This window comes from Telmatherina bonti, assembly GCF_933228915.1.
Source record: "Telmatherina bonti genome assembly, chromosome: 6".
NCBI lineage: Eukaryota > Metazoa > Chordata > Actinopteri > Atheriniformes > Telmatherinidae > Telmatherina > Telmatherina bonti.
This window is the reverse complement of record NC_136624.1, coordinates 21,124,747-21,136,270: the sequence shown is the minus strand read 5'-3', so window position 1 is coordinate 21,136,270 and position 11,524 is coordinate 21,124,747. Positions and strand designations below refer to the sequence as shown.

At 35.1% G+C, this 11,524-nt stretch overlaps 1 protein-coding gene across 1 annotated transcript; it reads left to right on the top strand.

Moving 5' to 3' along the window:
• Positions 1–654: 654 nt before the first annotated feature.
• LOC306756668 (complement decay-accelerating factor) lies at positions 655–8,234 on the top strand. Its single transcript, XM_079241490.1, has 12 exons — positions 655–781; positions 1,163–1,348; positions 1,498–1,597; positions 1,863–1,933; positions 2,138–2,320; positions 4,324–4,425; positions 4,875–4,937; positions 6,716–6,754; positions 6,844–6,885; positions 6,980–7,031; positions 7,815–7,890; positions 8,123–8,234. Exons 1-11 carry the CDS (start codon positions 700–702, stop codon positions 7,870–7,872), a joined length of 978 nt encoding a protein of 325 aa, XP_079097616.1. The 5' UTR covers positions 655–699; the 3' UTR covers positions 7,873–7,890; positions 8,123–8,234.
• Positions 8,235–11,524: the final 3,290 nt, after the last annotated feature.

The following is an 11,524-nucleotide window of genomic DNA, read 5'->3' as shown; positions in this document are numbered from 1 at the left end:
CATTCCAAACATAATATATTAGACATATATACACAGCCTTTATTAAATCTGATAAAAGATACACCCATAAGCCCCAAATCAACCCCTTCTCTCTCTCTCTCTCTCTCTCTCTCTGCCTTTCAGAGGGAGAGGATTTTGGCTTTCACAAAAATCCTCTGCCTCTGACAGACTGAAGTGATTAACACATGGCACACCTCCTGTTATGTCTTTCAAATTAAGATAGAGACCAGGAGTTACGAAGAGTGATGGAGAGAGAGAGAGTTCCTCACAGCTTTCATGTTTACAAAGCTGCAGGCCTAAAGGTTATTTAACCATTTACTATAAACTGTGGGAAATCCTTCCAGGTTTTACCAATGTGGATCAGCTGTGTTGTTGTTACAATGCTTTTCATTGAAAAGCTTTATTAGTTATATAATTATAATTACTTAATATAATGTATTTACTGTACATTTAAAGGCATGATGATCGATATCATGAGTCAGACTAAACACAATTTAGAATGCGAGCCCACGCTTTTATTGTAGCAGATCTTCTACGTCACTTCCTGCTTTTCTGGGAGCGTAAATGTTGGCGCTCCAGCACGGGACGATCACTGCAGACAGTGTGAGGAGCGCCCTCAGGCAATACGTTTCTTCCCTGGAGAAGTTGGACTACCGGACTTGGTCCTCAGGATCTTGAACTGGTTTTCTGCGTCCCGATATGGAATTTTTACTGGATACTCGAGGACGACAGAAACTAAAGTCTCTGCTGATAATTTATCTCTTTGTCGTGAACACAGCAGGTCAGTTTAAGGATAGCCTTGCAGCCGGTTAAATTAGATGATATTTATCACATGAGAGGCACAACACATTTTCCATCACCTCCACTGTGGAAGAACTGCGGCTTACTGTGATGCAGCTTCTATAAATAGCTTTAAAAGAAAAGGGGGGAAAAAAAAGTTAGAGAAACTCAATAAACTTTTGCAACTTTTTATATAATTTGAATTGCAACATTTATGTTTTCCATGCTATCCCATATGTAGAAATATAATTAGTTTTCAACTCTAGTTAATTTAAAATACATTTTCATAGCATTAGATTTTTTTTCTTTTTTAAAAAATGTATTATTATGATTAAACAGCCCTTAACTGGTTCATGATGTCGCCTTTCTCTTTTACCTCTAGGTGACTGTCCTAAACCTGAGGGAAGTAGCAATATGATCTTGTCTGATGAAGCACTTTTACGTAATGATTTCCCTGAGGATTCTGAGGTCACATTATTGTGTATCACTGGATACTTCAGTGAAAGCGGATCTGGGATCATAAAATGCATTAATCAGAAATGGACTGAACCAGATCTTATATGCAAGAGTGAGTCCTGTCTTTATTCGTTTCTAGCTCTTCTGACATTCATCCACCTTTAGCTCCAGAATAATTTGGTCATTTTGATAATATTTTTGATGTATTGTTATGAAAGTATTGTTGTAATGGCTGTTATTATGTTTTTTTAAATCCTACAGAGAAGGACTGTGGTCCTCCTACACCGAAGCCACACATGCAGTTTAATATCAGCCACGGTACCCTATTTGGGGCTATACTGCAAGTATATTGTGATAAGGGGTAAGTTATGAAACCTTGAGATTCCATTGCTATCTGAAAATAAAAAGATTGCATCTGAAAATCAAATTGGTATGTACCAGTGTGTAAAAGCGGGTCCAGCCTGCCAGCATTGAAGAAGTTGTTGATACATTCTTCTGAAATTAAACTTTAAAGGAATTTAGCTTCTGAGCTGAAATGACGCTACCACAGTATTTCAGTCTATGATTCTGTTGAACTTTTACCCCCTTGAATTAATCAGCTCTGTTTACTGTCCTTTGTCTTGTAGTTACAAGATTAGTGGAATGAGCTATCTACAGTGCTTTGATATGGGGTGGTTTGGAAAAGGAACATGTAACAGTAAGTATGTCTGATTGTACTACTTGTATATCTTTGGATACAGCTAAAAGTGTTTTCTGAGCACTTTGAAAGAAAAGGCTTTTTAGTTAATGTAAAGACAAGTACTGCTACCCCCCCCCCCCCTTTTTTTTTTTTTTAATAAGAAATACTTTAAACTATTTAAAATTAGACTCTTTAATTAACTTATCTATTTAACTCCTTTAGTTGTCAAATGTGGAAAACCCCCTGAAGTGGCCAACGGCAGAAGCCTCTGGGTTCTTCCAGATAATCCAAAATATGAAGACTCCGTGAGGTACAGCTGTGACGATGGATACACCCTCATCGGGAATCACAGCATTACATGCAATGAAAAAGGTCAATACAATTCACAGCCTCCTGAATGCAAAGGTAAGTTTTTTGTGTTAGACTTGAGTGGTTAGAAAAGCTCACTGATGTTAATGAAGTCTTGGATAGTTTTTTTTCATCAATAAATTTTTAAGCTATTCTTTGCAAATTCACTGGACCTTTCTTAAAATGCACAAGTAACATTCTCCTGTCTTTCGTTTAATTGTTCCATTAAATACTTTTTTTCTCTAACATGAGAGGGTAACATGCTCCATCTATAGTAACTTTTCAGTATTAAAAAAAAGAAAGTTGCATTTCAGCATTTGGACTCAGATTAGCTCAGCATACCACAAAATGCTTCATTTTAAATTAGATACCACTGCTTCTTATATTTGAGATACAAAATAATTCATTGGGACAAATGTTCTGTGACAACTGGCTTAGATTAAACAAAAATGCTATAAATGAAACCGAGAATCTGCAAAGTAAAAGTACTGCTCAACTCAATTTATTATTTAAGTTGCCTTACAGCACAATACAGTTAAATGCTCTGCAGTCTTTTGGGAACTGAGTTGTAGGAAGACTACATCACTGAGTGCAGAGTCCAGAACATAGTAATGTGAAAACAATGTTTATGCATGAAAATGTGTTTTCAATGTCCCCTTCAAAATGCCTCAGTGTTTCACACACTATGACTGGAAGGCAGAAACAAACAGAGGTCATATGTAGTTATATGAGATTTTTTTAAATGGATAATAACACTTGTCTGTAGACAGTGACTGTTGAAATCAACACAACTAGTGAAAATAATAGAACATGGCAAAAACAATCACTCAGTGATGCAGACAGTTGTCTCAAAATGAAAACATTTTGATATTTCTGGTTATAGTATCTGTATCAACATTTTACCTATTTCCAAATACTTTTGTCTTTAGAAATAATTCCAACTCTAAAAGATGGTAAAGTAGGGATCAGGTTGAAATTGCTGAAGTTTTTTCTTTCATCTATAGTGTTGCACTTGCTGTACCAGTCTCAAGGACACTTGAAAGCTTTGGTAGTTGATCTTTATACAGTCGTGAAATGTAGTCAAAACAGTGGCTTTCCTGGAATGTAGTTCAAAATCAAAGAAACAGTTATACTTTTAGGTTTGTACTTAATGTACAAATAATGGCCCAAATTATGCAAAAGTCCCAAGTGTGTTTTCATAGCTCTCCAAACCTTAAAAAAAACCGCATAAGAATCCTCACAAGATGATCTCTAAACAGAGTTTGCAATGCAGTTTCCAGTGTGTAAAATGGTAATCTGGAACAAGTTTAGTTCAATACAGTGTGTGTACTGTTGGTTTCATCAGATACACTCAGCAGCGACAACACAGCTTCCAGTGTTAAACATAATCAGCTCATACATTTCTAACTTTACATAATCCATTTATTAACTGTGTATACTCACCTCGTATGGTTTAGATACTAATCGCAACACTCACTGCTTCTAAAACAAATGAACAAAGTTGTGAATTGAGGAACTTTTTCCTAAAAGTTGTTCAGCTGTTGATGTCCTCCTTTACTAATGCACCATGAAGTTCCAAATCACAGCTTTCCACACTAGACTGAGAAATAAATGGAAGATTCTATTAACTTTTCTCCCTATGGAATGTGAAGTAAATGTAGAATCATATGCCTGATGCATAACTTTCATTCAAAGGAACAGCATGTTCTGCATGCTAGATTAAATCCATTTGCATGGCCCACCTTCAGCTTAATAAAAGGCTGATGAATGGCTGTTTTTTTTTTTTTTTTTAATCTTTGTTAAATTTAGCAGTCTTCTTTGTTCGTAGGTGTGGCAACAGAACATATAATTACAACAAAAAAAATTATAACATCCATTACTACAACGGCACAAGGTATAACCTACATTAATAAATAAATACAGTATTTATTGAAATTTTTTTTAATATAAACTTTAACAAATTTTGTGAAGAGTAATATGTTTTTACTGACTACAGATATTCCCTTACATCTGTTGGCAACGAGATATTTTGGCAACTATACTTGTGTTTCATATTACAGAGACGTCCACTTCTGCAGTTGTATCCGCCACACCCACAGCCCCCCACAGAGATAACACTATCACAGTCACTGCATCCCTAACTGTCTCACCTTCAGAACAAGGTACAGAAACATGTTCTCCTGAAAACTTTTCATAAATATTAAATATTGCATGTTAGAGCATGTATTTTTGCTGTGCATGCAGTATGCGTGTCAGAAATGACTATTAAGTCTCAAAAGCAAGGTTTTTTTTTTACTTTAACTAATGCAAGAAGTAATAAGAATTATGGTAACCAACTGTCATTGGGCTTGTAAAGACATAAAAAAGTATATTTCATGTTGTTTTGGATATTTACATTCATCCAGTGAATGGTAACGATAAGAGCTGGAATAAGCAACCTGACTTGTGCTTCTTGGTTCTTGAACGTGATTCACTGCTCATCTGTTCCTCCAAACTGATGAAACCTGTCAGATGAGAGCTGAAGTGTTTTCAAGAACACAAAGTAGAAGTCCAGTTGTCTTATCTAATTTCTTAAGATATATCTCATATTATAACAATTTTTGTTTAAAAGGTGGCAAAATCCCTTTGACACACCAGGATAAAGCTGCTACAACCACATCAGCTTCATTTGAAGGTATTCGTTGGTTGTTCTTTTTTTCTTTAAAGAGAAAAAGCATGTTTTCTTTATTGGATAGAAAAGTTTTAGGCTTTTTGATTTAAAAAAAAAAAAAAAAAAAAAAAAAGGATTATGGAGCCTGTGGGAGAGGATGGGACATTAGGCTGTGCCAAAATCAAAGAAAACAATAAAGCAAAACGAGGCCTAACTCACACTCTACCTGTAAACAAAAACAAAAACAAATAAATTCCTATCTAACTGATCTAATAACCAGAGCTTGACTAAAACATATATAAGGGGTGGCAACAGCCTCTAGCCCAGAGGTGTCAAACTCCAGTCTTCGAGGGCCGGTATCCGGCAGGTTGTTTCCCTCTTTCAGCACAGCTGATTCAGATCAAATGGACCCAGCAGCTTCTTGTCAACCTAGTTATGAACTTGTAAGGTGTGTTGGAGCATGGAGACAACAAAAACCTGCATGATACCGGCCCTCGAGGACTAGAGTTTGACACCTGTGCTCTAGCCCTAGTGTGTCTATACAATTTTTTTTCTACATGTGGAAATGTAAAGGGCGCCCCAACTTACCTGGTCCTCATGCCTCCCTACATACCTCTTCCACCATGCCATTAACAAACAAACAAACAAAAGCAAAACAGAAGAGAGTGACGGCCTCCAGGTGCTGCTCTTTTAAAGGGTGATCTGTAGTGCTGACTGGAACATCTGAATTTGAACCAGCCAATAAAACCCAGGTTAGGCAGATCTCCACTTCAACTACTTGGAAACACCTGATAACAGGGATGACAAGTTTTTACAAGTGCAAGTGATGCACGTAACAACTCCACATCAGTAAATCTGTGTCTTCTGAGGCACATGCATGTTATAAGTAAAATGAGTGCCTACAGTATGGAAAGTTGACCTTAAACCATTGTAAAGCCCTGATACCTTTCGTATGGGTATGGATAAGATTTTTAATGGTGTGTTGCTTAATAAAACTTAACAGATATAACATCCAATCCCTCATAACCCTATAAAGCCAAACATATTTGATGCAATTAGTTTCTGAGACCTTTTGCATCACTTTATGATAGAAACTTTGCTCACAACACTTTTGTACAGAATCTGATACATGTTTCCTGCCCCCTAATGGATACCAGGAAGCAGAAAACTACAAACTGCAGTAAATCTGACCTATAACATGCTAATAAATGGTCAATGCAAAAAATATTTTTTCCCCCCTAATTTAAAGGACTTCGGATTAAAAAAGTTGAACTTTTTTCTCAGTTTATCTTAGGTCCTAAATGGGTTAAACAAACTTTCGTGTGCTGTAAAACAAAGCAAATGAGGTTTTTTTTTTTCAGTCTGAGCTCATATACTGACAGCTGAAGACTTAAATTCTTTTTTTATTTTTTTAAAGTTTTGCTTATAAATATTATGGTACAGCGTCAGAAGTAATGGAGTATAACTATTTTCATTTGAATCTTTAACAACAGAAAAATAAGAGTGACAAGTAAAAAGTGAGAAGCACTTCCTTTTAACAGTAACTTCAGATTGCTAATATCTGCAATGTTACTAATGAAGTTGTATTTAATTTATCCAAGTTAACTAATGATAAAATCTGTGGTGAAATTTCCTGAAAATAACATGCATTCCAGAAGAATCATTTGGATCCAGTGTTGCTGAATTAATGCACAAACTCTGTTAATGATTATGTACTGAATTAGTAACATTACCATTACCATAAACAGTGTTTATTGAAATTTAAACTATTTGCATTGTAAAAAACTGTTTTATTCTTGCAGACAAACAGGAGGAGGCCATAGATACTAAAAATGATTTTGGTAAGTGATATTGTTTATGCTTAACAAATATATTAATATGTAGTTTTCTTGTCTGAGCATTTAACTTGATTTAAATATAATCTGTCTAGGATACACGACAGTTGTAATCTGCGTGATAGCCGTTACTTTAGGTAATGTACAAGTTTTCTTCTTTAAATGGCTTTCAATAAATTTAGTGATTGAAATACAGAATGTAAGAAAAGCTTCCTGTCATTTTCATTCCAGTTGCATGCATATGTGTGTTCTTTTTAAACAAGTTTCTTCTGAGAAGAAAAGGGTGAGATTACTTTTACATTTTTCACATCTTATTCATATACTTTACTTTTATGCTGCTGTTTATCTTTGCATGCTCTGCTCTTTAAACCTCTTCCAGCCAACATATAATATGCACCTCTTATATGCCACAGAAAATATTTGTGTGACATTCACTATGTGAATGTTGCACATCTTATAACACAGTGCATGCTGCACATTCATATTCTGAATGTGCAACAATAATACAGTGATTGTTGCACATTCAGAATATGAATGTGCAGCATGCACTGGCAAACCTAACATCACCAGACAGTAAAGCCATGCACTTTAAGCTCCAGTAAAAGTTATAGTTTCTCCAATGCTTTTTGATTTATGACCATATAAAGGAAATTTAGATGTTTGTGTTTCCAGACTGCTGAGGAATGACGGAAACGTACAGGAAATCCTCTGATTAAAACTATTTTCCAGGATGAAAGGAAAGGAAAAAAAGTAACACCCTGACAAAATCTTTTAATTTATATTTCAACCCATGACACTAGCAGGATGAAAACATATTCCCAGGCATTTATCTCATACTAAATAGCTTAGATTCAACAGGAAAAATGAATATCTTGTTAACTTTATGATATGTAAGCTACAAATATAGTATAAGGCCAATGGTTTTCGTTTTTTTTTAACACAAACTTCTGTCTTAATTGCAATGACTAACTCTAAATTCCCTGGAATGCAAATTAAGAATACATCATTTGGTGGACGACATAATTCAACCCTTCTGACACACATTCCTTATTTGATGACACTATAGCTCATATGACACTGGAGAAGACCTGAAGCCGGAGTTATTACAGTTCCAAAATCTTTAGATTGCCTTCCTCACTCAGGTATCTATAACTTACTGTGTATTTATTACCATAAAAACATATAAATATCCCAGAAACATGTTTAAGCTTTTTTTTTTATTACTTTATTTCTTACTATGTTAAACTGAAAATATGAAGTATTATGATAATTTTTACAGGAAAACCTCTAAAGGATGAATGTTGTGCTTTTTACTTGTACCACTGTGTGAATGAACTGAAAAACTAACTAATTTTACAACATTTCTTGTTGCAGCTCCAGCTCTGCAAATAGAATCACACCTATCAGTTAGAACATCTGCCACCAACGAAGGACATGCCAACAAACTGGGTGCCTTACTGAGTCCATGGGGGAAACAAGAAACACACCTTTTATATGTTTGCACTGTATCAAGTTATTAAACATGATCTGTGTTATGAAACAACAGGACATTTCACAGATTCCTGATCAGAAGCACTTTTTTAAATAACTTTTTAATGTGTTTTTATTGGGACATTAACACAAGTTTGTAAATATTTTATTTATCTCTGTTTGTATTTATGTTTAAGTAAACACTGACATTGTCGTCTTGTGTTGTAAATTGTGGGGGGAAAAAACCCATTTCAGTATTTAGCTTTTTTAGAAATCTCAAACCTGCAGGTTTTCATGTTATATGCTTTTTTTTAAATCAGAACAGAGGCACAACAGAAGTTATTCAGGAAGTTCACAATGTGTTTTATTCAGTTTGCAGACTGAATTGGCGACTGTCAGAGATTAAATCAGCCACATTCTCCGCCTTCTGACTTTCTGTTAAAGATTGTCTATTGTTCAGGACTCCTTTAAGTTAAAAAAAAAAAAAAAAGTAGCTGTCTAAAAAATGAGGAAAAAAAAGGAGCAAAACCTTTCTTCATGACAAAAGAATTCAGTAGAATTTCAAAAGTATGCACTACACAAGCTACCAAAAATGTGAGTTCAAAGATAAGAGTTTTAATTATAAATGAATCAAAGTTCATTCCTGATTTGCAAATGTTTTACAATCCACTTCTGTAAAGGTAAAGCCATAAAAGGACTACATTTGGCAAGACATGAAAGCATTTTCCAAAGTGTTTTCACATAATAAAAAGCAGAGACCTTTGTTTTACAGGAGAAGCTAAATGAATGCATCCATTGTTAAGAGAATAAAAGCAAGTTATTATCCTGGCAAGGTTGTGGACCAGAGGGGGGAAAGCCCCCATTGTAAAATGTATCGACAGTGCTTCATTGTACCCTGGGCTGTCATGACAGAGGTTTCTTTGCAAGTTTGGAACAGCCAGAGAGGAGAACAGGTTTCTTCCTGTGGCTTCCTCCGAGTATCCTCCTTGAGTTTGATGTTGATTGAAAAATGCTTTGATTAATTGTGCAGAAGAGAAAGCATGGTCACAAACAGGACAATCAGCAATTATTATCATTCCTCTGAGTTATGAGAGAAGACAATTGAGGACCAGAGAGGATGGGTTTGCTGTCTTTCTCAGAAGCCATTTTAACAGTGCTTACCCCAGAAAGTAATTAAAAAGGATATCGTGCTGTTCACAGGACACATGGGCAATTATTCCTTTTACTTCAATCATGGATCATTTAGATAAAAAAAAAAAACAGACAAAGCAGTATTTTTTTTTTATGATCAACACACAAAACCTGAGAGATAAATATGGCAAGAATGTTCTGTTACTTATTTTAAGAAGTTGCCAAAATAGATGAATATAAACAACAACAACAAACAAACAAAAAACTATACTCACAAATCCACACAATCAATGACTAATTAGAGGAAAAAACTATTTAAGAGCCTGGTGGTTTTGTCCTGGTTCAGTGTTTGTCTCCTTAGACCTCTTACACATCACATTCAAATTAAATCAACCTCAACAAATTTTCCTCAAGTTTGCTTAAAACCTATTAATTACACAATAATGTGAGGAATGTGAGTGCAGGGAAGCACCGTAAGGTCAAGGGTTGTGGCTCTCAAGGACCAAATTTACAAGTCAAAACAAAGCTGTTCTGAGTGATCACACCTTCCTGTGATGAAATTATTCTGTCATGATGGGAGTGGTGTTTCCCGTGATGACTGCTCTCTCAGGGATTAATGGATGAAAGGTCTCATGAATATAATGTGAATCATAATATGGCCATGGCCTTCTATACTTACTATGTCTCATTATCACCAAAACACTGAATGATGAATATCTTTTGGAGCTGATATTAAGCCCATCTGAGATTCTATAAACTTATAAGTTGTAAGATTTTCTTTTTTAAATGTGTTTTTGCAGCCTCAAGATGCTACATACAGTTTTTGCCTTGATCATCATTATTTGAATGTCTTCTATTTCGTCTGCTATTTGGTCAGGCTAACACAAAACTTTTTTATTTGTTGATTTTCAGCAATGCAAAGCAGTTGAGGCAAGTTATAATGTTTTATTATAATTTATTTATGCACATTTGCAATACAGAACAAATCAAACTGAATCATGGCATGACAACTAACATTATTATCCTGGGTGGGACATAAACAAGTGTGGGAAATTTCACAGCAATTGCTTGTCAGAAACCTTTTTCTGGTGACATGAGAAAAGCCAAAAGGTCATAAAAGTCTGCAGCATATATCATGATCCATCAGATAGTGGATTTCCGAGCAACCCTTAACCACAGTGCTATGGTGGAATGTGCCCTATCGCATCACAACAAACTCACAACAGTCTTTACAGTTTGTTATCAAGTCAATCATGCAATACTCCCATTACAGTCCAGACTTTTAGCTTATAATGTTTGATTCACACGAGCTTCTGCAGCTATGCCAGTGATGTATTGTTAGCAAAAGGCTGTATCCATTTAAAGCACTTTTTCATATTACAGATTTAACTGGTTCCCTGCTGTGGTTTTAAGTCTCTTAAAAATGTGACCACAGCCCAGGAAAAGTCTTTTTTTTTTTTTCTAGTGCAGAAGTAGGGCACCACTCCCAATGTGGCTCATCATCACTGGCGGGCATCAAGAGAAACATTTCGGGAAATTAACCTAAATTTAGCTTAATTTACCCTCTAATTCAGCGATAGATTAAGGAAATCACGAAAGCAGTGGCTGACAGAGTTCACAGTCACAACTGTAACGTATCAGTCACCATCTTCCCAATTTCCACTGAAGCAGCACAAGTCTCTATATCCTGTTTGACAAAAACAGGAAAATGATAAGAATTTATCTATCCATCCTGTTTTTACACAAATCCTGTTAACCTATTGGAACTAAATGATCTTTCTTTAATAGATTTTGCTTTGTGTTCTACTGTAAATTATATAAACAATGAAGATATTTGATCATATTTAACATGAACTAGGTTGATGTTTCAGCTTCTCAGATTATAAATAGTTACGTGTTTCTAATCTTACCTATGGAGTATTTATAAGGTAATAGTCAAAGGTTGTGTGTCCAAATTATTGATTGATCACTGGATCAATGCTGTGAGGCAACATTGAAATTTTAAAATGATAATGTAGTTGTTTTATGTGGTGTTAATACATTTAATTTTGGCAACATTTTAAATGAATGGAAAAGATGATGCATCACACATTTTTCTTTTATGTTAAGAATACCAAACTCTGCTGAAACTATCATTTTGGAGATCCCCCTGAACTGTCTGTACTTAACCCCTTC

Excerpts from the sequence above, each read along its gene's own strand:
- LOC306756668 (XM_079241490.1), top strand. The coding sequence starts at position 700 with ATGGAATTTTTACTGGATACTCGAGGACGACAGAAACTAAAGTCTCTG. Across the intron at positions 1,934-2,137 it reads TGGAAAAGGAACATGTAACA|TTGTCAAATGTGGAAAACCC; the intron begins GTAAGTATGTCT and ends TAACTCCTTTAG. Across the intron at positions 4,426-4,874 it reads TGTCTCACCTTCAGAACAAG|GTGGCAAAATCCCTTTGACA; the intron begins GTACAGAAACAT and ends TTTGTTTAAAAG.